This window comes from Trachemys scripta, chromosome 4 (genome assembly GCF_013100865.1).
Source record: "Trachemys scripta elegans isolate TJP31775 chromosome 4, CAS_Tse_1.0, whole genome shotgun sequence".
Taxonomy (NCBI): domain Eukaryota; kingdom Metazoa; phylum Chordata; order Testudines; family Emydidae; genus Trachemys; species Trachemys scripta.
Genome location: NC_048301.1, coordinates 123756767 through 123775483, shown reverse-complemented (window position 1 = coordinate 123775483; position 18717 = coordinate 123756767). Strand labels below are relative to the sequence as shown.

Here is an 18717-nt window from a genome sequence, read left to right as displayed (position 1 = left end):
TCGGAGCATCCGTTTCCTCCTCTGGAAAGTGGAGAAAATGTTACTTCCCCACCTTTGCAGCTTGGGAAGAAATTATGCTGAACCGTGTTAGAATTCTCAAAGCAGTAACTTCCGTAATGAGAGGAGACAGATCCTGAGTACAAGATGTTAGAACCTGAAATGCTTCCAAACTTATAACTTTTTTCCATGATATTTTCCCCAGATTGTTTGGATTTGCAACTCTAGTAAAACACCGGCGCATCTAGCATGCTATCCTTGCATTGAATGAGGGTAAAATGTCGGAGGCAAGCTGCCTTGTGCAGGTGACTTCAGAGCAAAAGCTTACTCAAAGAATAGCCTATCTGTTGTAAGGGTACCCAGTGTAACAGTTTTGTTGCTGCATCTTCTCACTGGCTTCTACAAATGGTGTCAGTAATGGTTTTACTGGTGGGAAACATCTACCAGGAACCAAGCTGCTTCTCGCGGTCTGTCTCTCGTCTTTCTCTGTCTCTGTTTGTTCGTTGCTATGGAACCGGAGGCTCCCCGGGTGTATTGTTTTTAGACCCCTCTATTCAGATTTCTTCTCCTTTCTCTTTGCTCCCAGCTGGACAAAGGGGACGTGAGCACGCTTAGCCTGCCTTCCAACACCAGCCATGGCGACGCCGACGTCAGCAACATCTGCTTGGATGTCCCAGATGGCACCCCAGACCCGCACAGGACGAAAGCTGCCATCGACCACCTGCACCAGAAAATCCTCAAGATCACCGAACAGATCAAGATTGAGCAGGAGGCCCGGGACGACAACGTCGCTGAGTACCTGAAGCTGGCCAACAACGCTGACAAGCAGCAGGCCTCCCGCATTAAGCAAGTCTTTGAGAAGAAGAACCAGAAGTCGGCCCAGACCATCGCCCAGCTCCATAAGAAGCTCGAGCACTACCACAAGAAGCTAAAGGAGATTGAACAGAACGGGCTCTCCCGACAGCCCAAGGATGTCTTCCGGGACATGCACCAGGGCCTCAAGGATGTGGGGGCCAACGTCCGGTCCAGCATCAGCGGCTTCGGAGGCGGGGTAGTGGAAGGTGTCAAGGGAAGCCTGTCGGGTTTGTCCCAGGCCACCCATACGGCTGTGGTCTCCAAGCCCCGGGAGTTCGCCAGCCTGATCCGGAACAAGTTTGGCAGCGCCGACAACATCGCCCACCTGAAGGACACTCTGGATGACGGGCACCCCGAGGAGGCCTCGAGGACTCTGAGCGGCAGTGCCACCCTGGTGTCCAGCCCCAAGTATGGCAGCGACGACGAGTGCTCCAGCGCCACCTCAGGATCTGCGGCAGGCAGCAACTCAGGGGCAGGGCCCGGCGGCTTGGGGAGCCCCAAGTCCAATACCCTGGACAGTCACCACAATAACTTTGACACCATCCTGGAGGAGCTCCGGGAGATTAAGGACAGTCAGTCGCACCTGGAGGACTCGATGGAGGATCTCAAGGCGCAGCTGCAGAGGGACTATACCTACATGACGCAGTGCTTGCAAGAGGAGCGGTACAGGTAGGGCCAGCCCCAGTGCAGCTGTGTGTGAGCGCGTGCATGAGTGCCACCTCCCTGTCTCTGCAAGGCTGTTCCTACGTGGCTCACACCAGTGGGCCTGCATCTCCATCGGCCCTTCATAGCATTGCTATTTTATATGTAGTTCTTTGCAATTCGTTGTGCAGAGCTGTTCAGTTAAAGCAAATGCCTTCAACGCCCACTGCCACAGTGCTCATGTGCAACCCTGCAATAACAAACCAATGTGCGCAGCTCCCGTGCACCCCCTGAGCAACTCGACAGTGACAAAGCCGTGTATGCAGCCTGGCCCTCAGAAGCAACCCTACAATAACAAACCGCTGTGCACACTTGAACAACAATAACAAATAAGTGTGTGTGCACAGAGGACGAGGATATTGGTAAGGAAGTAGATGCATGTTTCAAGCTTCCCAGTGTGGAAAGTAACTGATTTACCACAATGATGCCACACACCTTGACAGTGTCTTTGAAGAAACAAAAATTGGGTGTTACTGAGAGCACTTGGCTTTTTAGGGGGATGTAAATTTCAATCTATTTTACTAGTGGGGGGGGCACTATAGTTTAAACCCACAAACCCAGCTACAAAGGATTATGGAATAAGGTGGATCCTGGGATGGCCTATTGGCCATTTTGTGGGTCACAGATCAAAAAAAGGCTGAGAACCACGGGCTTAGGGAATGAAACAAAGCAGAGCCATTCGAAAGGGCAAATCTAGTGGTGAAAGGCTCCGTACATACTGTAGTACCTGAGTGTTCTATTTTCCATGGGAAGTGGAATCCTGGGACTCTGTTCCCATTAGGGAAAGGAACCAGGCTTTGTTACATTGATCCCGGCAAGCTCCCATATAGCCTCTACGTTGAAGAGCCAGGCTCTGTCTGTTTGTTTAGCTGTAGGACCTCCCAGCAGCCAATAGCCCTAAAGGAATCCCGTGATGCTTCCCCTCTGCCAATCACCCTGAGAAAAAAGGCTATTTGCTATTTATAAGAGGCAAGAGGAAATGCATCACCTTGCTCGACAGGCAGTGCCAGCCCTCTCAACTCTTGGGAATAGGAAATAAGGACCAGCTTCTAAAGGGGGCATTGGCTTGGGCTTTCTTTGTTTAGATCATTTTGGCTGAGGACAAAAGCTGAAACACTGTTTAAAAATACTTCTCCAACTGAGAGCCTGTGTGAGAGTTCACACGTTACAGACGTATGGGCTTGTGATGTCATTGGGGTTCCTTTCTTTCCCTGGCTATTTGAAGTTTCTTCCAAGCCCTTCTCAGTAGCTGGAAAATGTCCTGAAATATCCTTGCCAGTGTCAGAGGAGATGGAAATAAATCACCATGTTCCCAAATCCAGATAGTCTTAAGTGACCAGAGAAACTCCCCTCCCTTCCTTCCTCCCCCCTCCCACCTCCAACAAAGGGGACTAGGAGTAAGGGTCACAGAGCCTCTCTCATCTACTAGAGTTTGCTGGTCTGAATGCAGCTTAGGGGCCCAGGTTTAGTAGGAAAGCCATTGCCATCTGATGGCCCACATGAAGCGAGGTGGGGGTGCAGCTCAAGTGGCAGCCACCCCTGTCGTGGTCACTTGGATGGCAGTCTTGACACAAAGTCCAAGGACTGAATGGGTGATGAAGGCAGCTAATCTGCCCTCTCACCCTTAGAAATCAGGGCTAAGGTGCTGGGCTGTATTCGTACTGCTGTTGCCTGTGCTATGCCTCTTCTGTGGATAAGATGGGGTAGAAGGTTCGCTTCCCCCACCCCATTAGACACAAGGTCCCCTTCCAACACATTTCATCTCAGAGAGGGAGGCACGGGAGATGCTTAGGAGCTGGGTAACCAGGAGATTCTGAAGCTCCACTGACCTCTGGTTTCAGGGCCATTTGAGTCCCTTCCACAGCTAAGGGAATGCTGGAGAATCCAAGATGGCTGCTTCTGAGAGCGAGGCCAGCCCCTCGGGGACTGCAGCACAAACCAGGCATCCTAGAGACAAAACAGGAGAGATGAAATAAACTCCACGTTATCGATCGCTGCGTGCACACAGCCTCCTCTGTCTGCTTCTAATCTGCATCCCTCAAAGTGTCCATCTGTGGACTCCAGGCAGCACTGGAACCTGTCCTATTTATTTTAGATTCCATAGTGCCATTGCTGTGTGGAGTGCTTCAATTGCTTGACACCCAAAGTCATTTCCATGTCATCCACGTCACCTCTGTATGCCGAATATCTGGGGCGCCAGTGAGGTTTGGGCTGGGGGAGGGGAGCTGGAGTTAATGGAATCTGAATTTGATGAAAACAGACGGTTCTCCTTGCATGATAGGAGAAAGAGGAGTCAAATGTAATAACCCGGCTGCCAGCATTCACACCTTCCCCATGCACCTTCTCCTCCCTCCCCCAGATACGAGCGCCTGGAAGAGCAGCTGAATGACCTGACGGAGCTCCACCAGAATGAAATGACCAACCTAAAGCAAGAGCTAGCCAGCATGGAGGAGAAGGTGGCCTATCAGTCCTATGAGAGGGCCAGGGACATCCAGGTATGGGAACTCAGAGAGCCCACGCCACCATCCTTACTCAGCTGAACTGGCGTCCTTTTGCAGATGAGATAGGAAAGAGGCAGGGCGGTGTGTGGAGGGGGCAGATTTCTGCAATGGGAGAAGGGACACTACATGCCTTGGGGGAAGTGTGGGGCTAGTACCTGAACGATCAAGGGGATCCCACTTTCAAGGAATGAGCTATCACCCTCCAAAGCAGTCACTTGCTGTGATACGCTCTTCAGAGACAGAGAGCCCAGAGGAGACAGCAATGGGACAATTTAGCCATGACCCTCAGAGACTCTTAGTCTGGTGCGGAGCTGCATGGCTCAGGGGACTGGTAATGGACTACTGATGGCTGTTCAGTGGCCCACATGGAATGTGTGCCTGCAGCGTGTCCAGGTCCTAGTGAACTAAATTCACTTTGAACATGAGGAAAACACAGGGTGTTTCTGGAAACAGTGCAAAGGTCCGAGTCACTCACTCAGCAGCTGGGCAGAGCAGCAGCCTGAGGTGAGCAGAGGGGCTCATTGGAGGGAACATGAAGTCACAGAAATGTAGGGCTGCAAGGGACCTCCAGAGTCCATCTAGTCCAGCCCCCTGTGCTGAGGCAGGACCTAGTAAATCTAGACCATCCCTGACAGGTGTTCGTCCAGCCTGTTCTTAAAAACCACCAATGTTGGGGATTCCACAGCCTCCCTTGGAAGCCTGTTCCAGAGCTTAACTACCCTGAGAGTTCGGAAGCTTTTCCTAATATCTAACCTAAATCTCCCTTGGTACAGAATAAGCCCATTACCTCTTGTCCCACCTTCAGTGGCCGTGGAGAACAATTGATCACCATCCCCTTTATAACAGCCCTTAGCATATTTGAAGACTGTTCTCAGGTCCCGGCTCAGTTTTCTTTTCTGAAGACTAAGTGTGCTCAAGTTTTTTAACCTTTCCTCGTAGGCCAAGTTTTCTAAACCTTTGATCATTTGTATTGCTCTCCTCTGGACTCTCTCCAGTTTGTCCACATCAAGTGTAGCACCCAGAACTGGACACAGCACTCCAGCTGAGGCCTCACCATTGACAAGTAGAATGGGACAATTACCTCTCCTGTCTTACACACAACATTCCCATTAAAACCTACGGGAGCAAATGCCAGCTCCCAGCTTTGGTCAAGTTTCCAGAGGTGCTCAGCTGCCACTTCTCTCTGGAGCACCTCTGAAAACGGGGCTGCTGGAGTCTTACGGACAGGCCATTGAAATCTATGCATCTGTCAGTCCGTCTGTCTACCTGTCGGGGTTTTTGTATTGCACCCATTATTAGAGGGACTGATCAGAAGTGCTCTGTTAGAACTGTCACATCGCGCTGCCCTTTGCGTTGTCACCTTTCAGGTGTCAATAATATACGGGCCATTTATCAGAGGCCCCCAGTGAGTGGATTTGACTGTAGCTGTTCAACACAATCTGCAGGGGACTGTTCTGCCCCCACGTGGCAATTTGGGGAACTTCCCAGTGGAATTGACTATATCTGATGCTCAGATTTTATTCAGCCTTTGAAAAAAAATAGCACATATATTGTGGAAGGGAAGCAAATACATTTCACATGAATTAAGCGCAAACCAAGCAAAATGCAAATCTGCAAAGCAATGGAAGAGCTCTGTGCTTTCCTTACTTACATGCATTGCACCCTCTTCACCAGGCACGTGTGGGTAGACACAGCTGTAGCTCCGTTCTCCCTACTGCATTGTGCATACTATATACTCCCGCTTGCTCTAATACCTCTGTCTAATGCTCAGAATTAGCGGGTTTGTGTGGAAGAAGGTGGAGAAGGTTTTGAGGGAGGAATATTTTGCCCTGTGCACAAGAGTCCCATCAACCAGGGATCCCAAAATGGAGTCTTGCAACTGGCTTATTCCTTACTTGGGGTTTTCTGACTATTGTACACCTTCATTGTAAGGTTCTTTGGGGTGATGCTTTAAGTGGTACAAGATTGTCACATCAGAACCCTAATAATAACTCTACTTTGCATAGCGATAGCTCCCATCATCAACAGATTTCAAAGCACTTTGCAAATGTTAATTGATCCTGACAACTTCCCTGAGGTAGGTGAATAACACTCCCCTATTCTGGGTGGGTGTACTGAGGCACACAGCATTGTTTAAGCATCTTGTCCCAAGATGTCACAGCCAGGAACAGAAACCAGGAGTGCTGTATTCTCACCTACACTTCCTCACTGAGTTGAGTACAGAACCCAGGCATCCTGGCTTCCCAGTCCCTGGCTCTAACCCACTAGCTTCCCCTCTCTCATGGAGACAGGCACAGAACCCAGGAGTCCTGGTTCTAACCACCAGACAGCACACTCTGCCACACAATGTAGCTGCTACACTGTGGTGTCCTACCCTGCGGCCAAACTAACCCTGGTTCTCGTCTACCTCCGCAGGAAGCGGTAGAGTCGTGCCTCACCCGCGTCACCAAGCTGGAGCTCCAGCAGCAGCAGCAGCAGGTGGTGCAGCTGGAAGGGGTGGAGAACGCCAATGCCCGGGCCCTGCTGGGCAAATTCATCAACGTCATCCTGGCCCTCATGGCGGTGCTGCTCGTCTTCGTCTCCACCATCGCCAACTTCATCACGCCCCTCATGAAGACCCGCATGCGGATCCTCAGCACCGCCCTGCTGTTCCTCTTCCTCCTCTTCCTCTGGAAGCACTGGGACTCCATCACTTATTTCCTGGAGCATGTGTTGCTCCCCAGCTGATTCCCTGGGGCAGCATTCCATTTTCCTACTGAGAAAACAGGAAAGGGATGGGGGAGAAACTGGAGCCTTCCATAAAATGTCTTCATTCATTCAGTTCAGTCTGGTTTCCCACCCCCTGCACCCATCCGTATTCACATCCAGCATCCTCATTGTGGCCAGCAGCGTGGGCTGTTGAGCCACGATTGTTCACTCCTCCGTGAAGCCCTGGAAGGTGAGGATGGGGAGAGCGATGGAGAGTTTGGAAGAAACCTGTAACTGACATGTTTGTTTGGTTTTTTTTAAATGACATGATCGTGATAGTCTCTGGGCACGAGGCTTTCTTTACATGCCAGCCACCACCGGGACTGTAATTTAAAAGCTTTGTATCCAGAGCAGAGTTTGCCTTCGAACCCAGCCACTGGGAAACTTTCTCTAGAGAGAGGAGAGGTTTTTTCTTAAAGACAAGGCTGGCGAAAAGCTCCTACCTGGGATGCAATAAAGAAATCAATAGCAAGAGGAAGAAGTGGAGCTCAAGTGAATATTCTAATGTTTCTGCTCCCAGGAGAGCTTGCATATTTGATGAAGCAGAATGTACACATCACACCAGCTTCTCCAGACCAGATGCACGTGCATTCCCATTGTTACCAAACAGCTGACAAGCCGGATGCAGAATTGGGGTTGCTATTTATTTATTAGGATGGCGTCCTTTGCACAGCTGATCATTGGCGTGTGGCCAGCGGATACCAGTTCGGGTTCCGATCAGAAAACTCGTACACTTCTGGCACAGGTGAAACACATTGTGTTGGCTTTTGTTTTTTTCTCCTTTGGCTTTCGTTTGATCTCTTCAGGGACACGTGGACCTTCCAACATCGCACCTATGAAATTTACGATCTACGCAAAGTGTTGTGCGCATGTTTTAATTTATTTCGAGGTTCTGTTTCCATTTGTGAATGGAGCGTGGGGGTAAAACGCAGCTGCTATCACAGCCTCCATGTCTCTAAAGAAGACAGTGCATGTTGTCTCAAAAGTTTCTTGAATGGTTTCATATTTCTGTGCGTGTGTGTATGTATACACACATACAATCACATCCTCTCCTGTTGCAATTGGGAGTAGCTCCAATGACTTCAGTGGAGTTGCGCCAGTTTACAGTCACAGAGCATTTGGCCATTCGTCTCTTTGAAGCTCATTCCTGCTTTCCTGACACAGCCAGAACTTCCACGGACACTTGTGGTGTACTAAAGAAGTCAGTGGATGTGGTGGGTGTGGCACAGAATGCAGGATTGAGTGCTTGGAAGGAGGGGTTGTCATAAGTAGGTGAACAGCCAGTCACCTCTGTCCGTTAAAGGAAAACTGTCTGTATTGTCTCTCCCTTGGTTTCTTGGGCTTTGACACCTAGAAGGTGGCATGGGCTTGTCCATGCTATCTTTTGGTTTCTCAGCTGAACCGGGGACATGCTGTGACTTTGGAGTGTAACGATCTAGCGAGGAAATTCATTCCTGGTCTAACTTAATTGACCAATGAATCCTAGCTAGGATTGCTCCTACAGGCAGAAGTGCAAGGATCCCATTTGTATGATGCAAAGGTCAGTTATTCAAGGGTTGTTGCAAATGACATGCAAGAAGCACAGCTCATAAAGGACATGCTGGCATTTCCTGTTCCAGATCTTTGTCTGTGTATGATCCTTGCACCTTTGCCAGAATGGATGCATGTTAAAGAATAAATGACTAGAGGGTGGACGGACTGGGAGGAGGAAGCATTGGGCCTGATTCTCTCCACGTTGTGCAGACACATCTGTGCAAAGTAGGTGTGAAACGTTCCTGTTCTGATGTAGCGTGGTCCTGGTGCAAAGGGTGGCACAGGGTGCAACGTGATGGAGAATCAGACCCCAGGAGTTCTTTAACTGATAGCTTGTTTCCCTCCTCATGGCAATCCTTCCTGCAAGACATTTACAAATGCCCGTTCAAAAACTCCAACATCCTTTTGCCTTTTTCCGTGCCAGTTATGAAGGATGAACACATGTGGGGTGTCCCTTTATCAAATATGGGCACCTAAGCTTGGCTCCTGCATTTCTGCCACTGGTACCAGCACTTAGAACTGGGTCCAGGAGCCTCGAGTGTCTATTTGAGTTGGGCACTCGTGGTTAAGATATGGACCGAGAACATTTGGGCAGTGGGAGGGGGCACGCCTGCAATAACACCCCACCATGTTTGGCTTTGGTGTTGGGTGGTGGGGACTGCTCTTCAGAATGATCAGCCGTATACTGCAGAGACCTCCGTTGGAAAAGCTCACATGAAATGTACGAGCAACGCTCTGAGCCTTCTTGGAGACTAGGGGGGATGTGAGCCCCAACCTCTCTTTTATACATCTATTTATTTTGTATTTTTGTAAGGATTTAGCTGGAGTTAACATTCCTGATTTTATCAGTTATCCAAGGAAACTCGGATTCTGTTGAAAATGGCGAGCTAATTTATCTATCGACATCAGGTTTGATATTCTCAGACCCGAGGGGCAAAAATCTTAATACACTGATAAAAATGGCTACAACTTATGGCCCAGGTTCAGAAAAGTGTCCTGCTTCAGGACAGCACGTAGGCAGATGCTCAACTTTAAACACTTGCTAAAGTCTCTTTGAAGTCTGTAGGATTTAAACACACTCAAGTGCTGTCCCGCAGAAGGGCAGTCAGAAGCACATGCTTTAAATGCTTTCATGCACTGGGGCCCAAAAAATCAAGGTTCTGGTTCCCCTTTCACTGGGGTAGCTCCACGGACTTCAGCGGAGCATCCCGCCTGGATTAGGCAGCAAGCTAAAGTTTTTCATGTCAAAACGGCAGTTGAAAAAGACAATCTAGTGAACGGGCTTCTTGCCGTTCCACAGCACTGACAGCTCGTGACCTTCTGTACTGGGGTTGGGGGCGGGGTTCTGATTTATCGAGCAAAGGGTTAAGCTCCTTTTTGGGGGCCTGATTGTTTCTTCACACTAGTGTAAATAAGAAGTTACAATGGTATTTTTGTTTGTATTTCAGTAACACCTAGAGGCCCCAAATCAAGGTCCGGGCGCCCATTGTGCTGAACAGACGTGTAGTAAGAGGGTTCCTGCCCCAAAGAGCTTACAGTTTAAATAGGAGACACACACAAGTGGGAGGAGAGGCGAAGGGAAGTGGCTTCCTTAAAGTCACCCAGTAAGTTAGTTGCAGAATTGGTCATAGAAACCAGGTTTCCTGCATCCTAGGTCAATGTCCTACCCCCTGGACCATGCCGCCCCTCAAGCAGCTCTTTACATGTGCAAAACCAGTTCGAGATCATGGTCTGCAACAGTGATAAGGAGGGACCATCCCTTCTGTAGAGATGACCACTAACTCCTGGGTCAGCCCTCAGTTAGGTCACGTGTGCTCCACCAGGAGCAAGAGAGGAAGAGGGGCCCTTTAACCCCTCCCTTAAGTTTCCTCCCCTTCTCAATAAGCCATTCCCTCTATTTCCCTGGTGCCTCAGGACTCACATGTTGACCTGATTCCCTCCTCCTGCAGCTAGAACGCTGACAGAGCATGAGGCATTTCCATGGAATCAGCCACTCCCCTGCTGCCCAATGGATGAGAATCTGTGGGATCTTTCTGCCTGTCCATTGTTCTAAAAGCATCATCCATCCCTAATCCGATCACTGTCAGCATCACTGTACAGGCCGCAGGGACAGCGTTACCATCTGGACCAGTGGTTCACCGATCACTGTGGTCTCTGACGGCTTCCGCATAGTTACCCCTTGTCCCCCGCATTATGAGCTGCACCAGAGCTAAAGCAAAGAACAGGCAAAACAGAACTCCAAGGCAGACTCCCGTGATACCCTCCAAACCCACTTCTCCTCAGGAGCAAGGCCCACCCGAGTCCAAGTATAGCTCTGCTGTTCCTGCACACACTGCCTCCGGTCAGTCGTAGCAGAAACAGGAGAAGAGGACCTTGCTTCACATGTATTTTAATGGCTGGTTGTTTCACTGGCGGAATTTGGTTTCAAAGACTTGGTGACAACCGTTCAGATGGCTGGCATCAAACATGCCATCGGCAGCATTGAGAGGCTGAACTAAATCTGGAATGGAACATGTTGATACACGAAGGGAGGAAGTTTTGAAGACGAAATGTAGTGGAGATTAGACTTGGGAGGTGTAGGGCCTGATTTGCCCTTGCCCTGCCCTGCGTCTCATCATTTACTTCCACGCCAAGTGAGGGGGAAGTGCCACTCTACCAGAACAAGAGTGTGTTCTAGCCACTCTGCACTAGTGCAAATTATGACAAGATGTAAGGCAGCCTCAGGCCCACGCATTGGGTGGCTAGGGCTAAATCGCCTCTCACCCCACACTTGTCCACTGACTGCTCCTGATTTACAACAGCAGAAAATCAGAATCAGGCCCCATGCTCTCCCTTATGGAGCTAAGGGCAATTGCTGACCACTGGCTCTTCCCATCTAAGCGTCAGAGACGCGCCATAGAAGGCAAAGAGGCACAGGAGACGGAGTGGAAGGGTTGCTAAACTGGTGGTAGTGATCAGGCTGCACCGTAGAGCTTCCCAAGTTTCATTTGGCTGACAGGTTTCCCTCTCTATCTCTAAGCTCTGTTTTAAAAGGACACACCACAACTGTTTTGAGCAAACATATCTTCTCGGGTCTGCACGGGATTCAAGAATGGGGGGAGGCCAAAACCAAACTAACAAAAAAAAGCCTTTTAAGAAAGCCTCCAAATCACCCCCAGTCACCAGAGCTCCTAGTCGACACTTAAAAGTTAGGTCAACTTAGCTACACGACTCAGAGCTGTGGAAAATTTCACAGCCCTGAGCACCTGTTAGGTCATCCTAACCCCCAGTGTAGACACAGCAGGGTCTACGCTACAGCAGAGCACCATAGCTGTATTACTGTAGCAGCTGAAGCACAGACATACCCTTAATGTTGTCGGAGGCAGGCAGGCTTTCTCCCTTTTCCCGAGGCACCAGGTCGGGGAGGAACCACTTAACCAAGATCAGAAGCTCCTTACTTCAGAGCAACCAGACTTACATTCAGAAACAGCAAAGTTTCTAGGGCCCAAGACAGGTTAGTGACTTGGGCAACCTGCAGCAGACAACATAGCTGCTGATCCTCTCACTCTTAGCAGCCCGGCTGCCTCCTTTTCCTGTTTATGTAGCCAAGCCACAAGGGTGGGGCAGGTTGCTCCTTGACTGTGCCCAGCCTGTCTTGGCTGTAAACTCCAGACTGTCCCTTAAAGGGGTAGTAATACTCCCTATCACTGTCTGTTTTATAATCTATCATTATTTGTATTATGGTAGCAACCAACTGAGATCAGGACCCCCATGGTGCTAGGTGCTGTACATATCCATAATGAGGGACAGTGCTGGCCTCAGAGAGCTTATGATCTAAATAGACAAAGGGTGGGAGGGGAAACAGAGGCACAGAGCATGGTAACTGACATGCCCATGGTCACACATCAGGGCAGTGTCAGAGGCTCAGTCCATTGGGTTTTCATGGCATATTTGCCTTGATTTTGTTCCGCAAGAGCTGCAGTTATTTGCCAGGGTGGGGAGATGGGTTATTTTATGAAAAATTGCAGAGAACTTTTGAAATGTTAAAAAGGATTTTAATAGATATTATGGGGCAGTTTTATGTCCTTGTTCTTCAGTGACTGTGGCCTCGATCCTGCAAACATGCACACAGGTAACTACTCGTGTGAGTCATTCCTATTGACCGCCGCGGGACAACTTACATGAATGAAATTAGGCACACGCCTAAGTATTTGCAGAATCAGGGCCTGAGACTCCACAAATACTCTGTCTCGGGGACACTGGCAGGGAGGTTCAGCTCCCAAATTTAGATTTTGTTTCAAGTTTTACAGAAATGTTTCCTGGATTTTCTTTTGATTTCTATCAGAACAGATTTTTTTGTGCAGGACTTAAAAGTTTCCTGCAGTTTTTGCAACCCAACCTCGGAGCCAGGAATTGAAACTGTCTTAATTCCCCCCCACCCCACCCCCAACAGTTTAAACTGACCAATCTGGTTCCATTGTGCAAGAGGAGTCGAATGCAAAAAGTGAACGACTGTGTAAATGGCAGAAAGCCATTTAGCGTGTAAAAAAAATGGTTTCAGAAGGGATTCTCTTGCAGGGGGATCGTGAATGACGTGGATGTGGGATTTGCTCTTTTCTTGTTTTTTTTTTATCATCTGACAATGTTCTTTGGAGGACAAAGGGTGAAATTCTCCCCAGCACAAGGCTGAGGCATTATTCAGAGCCTCAAGATAGGGTTTAAATCATGGCATTAAGTGGTTTGTAGGCTTTATGAACAGGGGTGAATTTCACTCTCAGAGCCTGATCCAGCCAAACAACTGCTAGGTAGCATTCGTGCCTAGTGTTATTACCATGACGGTCTCATCAAGCCATTGCAGGCTCATGGTAATAATCACAATGGCCCTGCTCCAAAGCCCATTGAGGTCACTGGAAGGCCTCCTGTGGATGGAACAGACCCTGTGCCAGCTAGGTATTATCATTTGCAGCATCAGCTCTGAAAACATTCAACCGAAAAATATCACGAATCATATCATTAGCACCAGGGACCTCAACAGTGCAGTGAACGAACCACAGAATTTACCAATAGCAAGGTGCACAAAACCATCCCTGCTCTGCTTGATCGTCCGCGTGACTGCAGCACAAATACCACAGAGCAACAAGGACGGAAGGGTCCCGAGCCAACAACCACGCAGGCACACGAGTAGCTTTACTTCCGTGAGGAGTCCCACTGAAGGCTGGGATTTTCAGAGAAGTTAACCCCCCCTCCATTGAATTTCCATCCGCAGTAGTCACCTTTCATTATTATTATTTATTATTATTATTATTTATTATTTATTTGTATTGCAGTTCACCTAGTGTGCTAGTGCTGTCCAAATACATAAGAAAAGATGGGCCCTACCCCAAGAGCGTGGGGCCAGATTTTCAGGTGCGGTTTTCTAGTGCGGTTTGCAAAAGTGTCTGTTTGAGATAACTGCCTAATGCCCATTAATTTCTAAGCTACTGAGACTTTTTTTGTAAGTTCCAATATGCACCTGCCTGCACCTTTGAAAATCTGGCCGGTCATCTAGGACAAGAACTTCACTCTTTTAGGTCCTTTTGAAAATCCCAGCTGAAGTCAATGGGAACTACTCAGCGGTTTAAACAAGGGCAAGCATTATCAGGACCCGAGCCTTGCTGCTTATCCCTGAAAGAGGCATGACCACCCTCGGCACCATGACCCTTTCTGATGCCGTGTGTGGCTGTATTTATTGTCTTTGGTTGACTCTTGTACCTATACTGTCTCTTTCCCATCAGCAGTTCCATGCATGGGAAGCTCTGATTTCATCTTGCTACTATTTATTTTTGGTTTTGTTTGTTAACTTTTTCCAATAAACCTGTAACAACCAACCAACCAACGAAACAAAAAAGCTTTTGTGAAACTGGAAAGTACTGTAAAAAAAAAATCCTGCGATGAGAGCGTTTTCCAAAAGATAAAGCAAAAAAACAAAAAAGAAAGGAAGGAACGAAGGAAGGAAGGAAGGAAGGAAGGAAAAGCGTGAGAAAATGTTTCAAAAGACGGATGGAGGTGTGCGGGAAGAGACACAGGCTGAAGGTGTCGTTTGCCATTCTGTATGGACCCTGGTGCATCTGGTTTAGCATCCTGGGGGACTGCTGTTTTATACCTTTTGAGGATGAACTTGACTGAAGGTTTTGCAATGGTTCTTCAGGGGTTTTTCCCTTCCTTGTTACCGGATTTTAAGTTGAAAACTTGCTGAAAGGCCTACCAGTTGCCATCCTGGTTAACTGCGTTTAAGAGCTTTTTACGTTGCACTGAGGATAAACCACACGGGTTATTAGCTGGCTCATGGGGGCGCATGTTCATCAGCCCCAAGGCCTCTGCCTACGTTCCCCTCTGCACCGTGCAGAAGCAGGGCTCCAGCCGGCTGGCTCTGTTTTGGTGCTCAGCTGCTGTAGGACCGTGTGCTGTTTCTGAAACACTGGAAAGCGATAAGGTAGCCAAAGCCCAGGTTGGATGTCAGCTGCCGGCACTGACCTAGAAAGGAACCGAATCAATCTGAAATAGCAGCTGAGCAAACAAGAGCAGGGATTTGGAGTCTGATGTTTCAAATCAAGCTGATGGCGTTGCTGGCGTTGAGGGTGGACTGGCCCCTGTTCCTTGCTGCCCTCTCCCCTTCCAGTCTATGGCCAGAGGGAGAGGAGACAGTGAGTTGCCTCCACATCCGTTACCAGAAGAAGGAGTGACTGATTGGCAGACTCCCCCCAGCCTGATCCTGTGGCCGAAGAGAGAAATCAGGTGGTGAGGTGCTCCCCACTCCCTTCCCACTGCTGGAGAAGCAGATCAGGCTGGCTGTCAAGTTACAAATCTCGGGGGCGGAGGGACAGTCACTTGCTGTGCTTGGGGCAGGTGCTGCGCATCCCCTGGGCGTGCTGGTGGGGGTTGTGCATGGGCAGGACCTCTCCCTACCAGGCTGCTTGTATGTCAGATCAACTTGAGGAGGGCACTGGAGAGTTGGCAAGTGGGCTCCAGATGTGATTCCTTCCCTCCCCACTGGAGGCCCAGCCAGCCAAAGGGATGGTGAGGGGACAGGGCAGAGGACATGGCTCCAGCTCAGCGGGGAGGCCAATCCAGCCTGGGTTTCATTTGCTGTCTGAGCGTGGTGGGGTCCCTTTGTGCAACAGTGGTCCTCTTGCCCTTGTGGCTAGTATAAATCAGCAGCTCTCGAAAGCCCCAGGGAAGGGGTGCCACTTTTCTGTGTTTGACTGAGCCCCTGCGTTGAGAGAGGCAGAGCAGACGAATGGTTAGACACCAACTGGAAAGGGTCTGCCCCCACGCTTGGGCTGCCCTTCCACGGTAGGGCCCGAGTGAGCAGCCACCACCTCTGCGTGTGTGACCCAGCACCCCCCTCCTGGCGTGTGTCTATGGAGCAATATACCCTGGAGTCCTTTCATCCTCTCAAGGGTGCAGGATGACTTCCTACCCTGGGCCGGTCTCCCAGAGCTCATGATTGCTACTTGATTCACAGCAAGGGACTATAGCCTGGCTAATGAACACGTGTAGAGAGCCTGGGGGCTCGGGGGCATGGCAAATGATGTATACCAAGGACATGGCGCCTGCCCCCAAGAGCTCATGCTGCAACCCAGCCCAAACCTAGGGCAACGGGGAGAGGGTGGAGGAGAGGAGAGCAGTGTGGAGGGGGGCAAAGAAGGAGAGAGGGAGCCCTTGAAGGAGGAGAAGTGGGCAGCAGCTGCCTACAGGGTAAGCAAGAATAGAGTGTTAAACCGAGAGGGGCAAACGCCTCCACACAGCACAGCCCCAACAAGGAGGCCCAATGAACACGGTAACCCTTGTCCTCCAGCCCTGGGCAGAGCTTCCAGAGTGTCAACCTCAGGCCAGCTCCACAGCTGGTGCAAATCGGCTCCACTGAAGTTACACTGTGCCGCTTGACACCAGCTGAGGATCTGGTCCTTTTTACGACATCCGTGGGAGGCAGAGGTGGGAGGTGGAGTTGGGTGCATCTTACAGCATTTGCGTTTCCGCTGTGTGTGATTTCTGTGCGGCTGACACACGATCTGAAGCTTTTTAGTCTTATCTTCGGGCTGTTGCTGGAGCGTGGCATGGAAGTCCTCCCCCACTTCATTCCCTCCCCTGTTTGGTTTCCCCGGTCCCATCTGGGTGCCATCGCCGCTGATCTGTGGAACCGTGCACCTGCTGTTGGTCTGCTCAGCATGCCTTGCCCAGTCGGCCTAAAAGAATCGTTGACAAGGAGCGAGCGGGGAGGGGCTCTGTGTCTGTACCATTGTCAGATTTTATGCCATTAAATAGCTGTAAAAAATTTAAATAAACTTTCAAAGTTTGAAATCTCTAAAAAGAGCTCCCTTTGGTTTTCATTTGCTGTTGAAAAACTGGACCCAAGCACTTTTGGTGAGGTTGAAATGCACCCCGGGCAGAGAGGCTAGGCACCAACTGAGCCCCATGTAAAACCGATTTGGAGCATTTACATTCATTATTTGTATTGAGATAGCACCTAAGTGTGGACCAAGCCCCCCATTGTGCTAAGTGCTGTATATATTTAGAACAAAAAACTGGGTCCTTGTCCCAAAGACTTTCCAATCTAAGATGCAGGCCTGAGACAACAGCTGGGTACAGACGGGCAAGGGCATGACAGGAAACAGCCAATAACGAACAGTGTAAGTGGGAACTGCTCACGTTTTGGGCTGGCTTCTGTGCTGGGTTGATTTTCACCTAGAAGGAAGGCTAAGAACACGGAGGCAGATGTAAGGCCGGCTGGGCTGCCAAGCTAAATGCTGACTGCAGTGGGAGTCTGGCCTAGCTACGCATGCATACGCTGCTGAGCCCTGCAATAACAAAGTGCCTTAGGCCTTGTCAAACCCGAATGACCTCTTCCGATTTCCTTTCCAAGTTTTGCACCACAGCCTCTAGACTTGCAGCAAGCATGGTAACAAAACACCAGCGCCTTGTCTACACTAGAACGTCCCGTGGTGTGGAAAGAACAAACCACTGTCCAGCTCTAGCAAATCCAGGGTCCCTCATCGGGGGTGGCTTAGCAAATCCAGGGTCCCTCATCGGGGGTGGCTTAGCAAATCCAGCGTCCCTCGTCGGGGGTGGCTTAGCAAATCCGGCGTCCCTCGTCGGGGGCAGCTTAGTTTAGCCCCTCCAAGGAGCGGCAGTAAAGGGCAGCTGGCCACACTCATCCCTTGGTGGCAGTACTGAATGAAAGACCCAGGGTGTCGTTAGGGTCCGCGTTGCTGCTGGGAGGGGCTGGCTGCAGGTGAAATGCAAAGCCAAGGGCCAGAGCACCAATGGGAATGAAGATCCTGGGACATGAATGATGGAGGGCAGGGTGTTAACCTCCGGCACCTGCCCAGATTCCAAGCCGGTTAATTCCAGTTTAACCTCCCTAGCCCAAATCTTGGCCTTCGTCATCACTCTCCTTGGAGCGGCCAGTGAACAGCTGGGCTGTGGTGACTCAGCCTTCCTCTCACCCCCGGAAGGGTTCCCCCTGGGTCATGCTGGGGTGGCAGAGTGTGGGAAGTATGCCCTGCCTCTGGTCAGGCTGTACCTGCTAGGTGGATACCCACACGGCTCAAGGGCTATCAGGCTGGCCTCTTTCACCAGCAGTGCTGATTTTAAGGTGACAGTGTGAAGGGTGAGGGTGCAAAAGGAAGGAGAAGCAGGGGTGGGCTTTCCAAGGCCAGCTCTCTGGAAAGCCGGCCTGGGTGAGCCAGTGCCCGCGGACCCCACACTGTAAGGGCTGGAATTAGTTTCCCAAGGCAGGTTTTAAAAAAGGAACTTTTTAAGAAGCTCCTCAGCAATAACCACCAGAGGGCACCAATCTTCCACCTTTGAATCTCTGCAGAACAGCAGTGTCCAGAGACACGCCTGGCCATTGAGTCCCAGAGAAGGGGCCCTTTGAAGATCCCTCTGGGGATGGAGGGGGTGGGCTGGCCCTATGCTGGCTATGACGCAGGTTGCGTGGTTGGCTTGGTGGCTAAGGGGCAACGTCCCCCTCGTGTGCTAGCTACGAATGCCCCTCACTCCCTATCTGCCTCCTCCGTGGGTTGCCCAGTGCCTGTGTTAGCCCCAGTGCATTGTCTGTTGGTGCAATTAGTATATCAAGATCGGCAGCACCCTGGCGTGAAGGTTAACCCTTTGGAGACTGTGCACCTGCTTCCACTGCCTATGGTGGCCCACAGTGTATTTCAAATATGGGACAGACCTCAGCTGTCCCCAGTCTTGATTTGAGCCTTGGGGGGTGAGTCCCTTCCCTTCTCTGCCCCGTCCTTCCTAGGGAATCTCTCTCTCCAGTCCGGGGCACTGCAGAGAACCCAGGGCCACAGGCGGTGGGCCGGGAAGCCGCTGCAGCTCCTGTTCAGGTTCCACACGGGCGTCGGGAGCTACG

The 18717-nt window shown here is 50.3% G+C and overlaps 1 protein-coding gene across 3 annotated transcripts in view; it reads left to right on the top strand.

The window, feature by feature from the left end:
* The window catches only part of TMCC2 (transmembrane and coiled-coil domain family 2), a 76884-nt gene extending 60219 nt beyond the window's left edge, over positions 1-16665 (top strand). For all 3 annotated transcript variants that reach the window (XM_034767182.1, XM_034767183.1, XM_034767184.1), the window contains 3 exons: positions 584-1521; positions 3914-4049; positions 6471-16665. In XM_034767182.1, the coding sequence (XP_034623073.1) occupies positions 584-1521; positions 3914-4049; positions 6471-6782 (1386 nt within the window). In that variant the 3' untranslated portion in view covers positions 6783-16665. The remainder of the gene's footprint in view (positions 1-583; positions 1522-3913; positions 4050-6470) is intronic.
* Positions 16666-18717: the final 2052 nt, after the last annotated feature.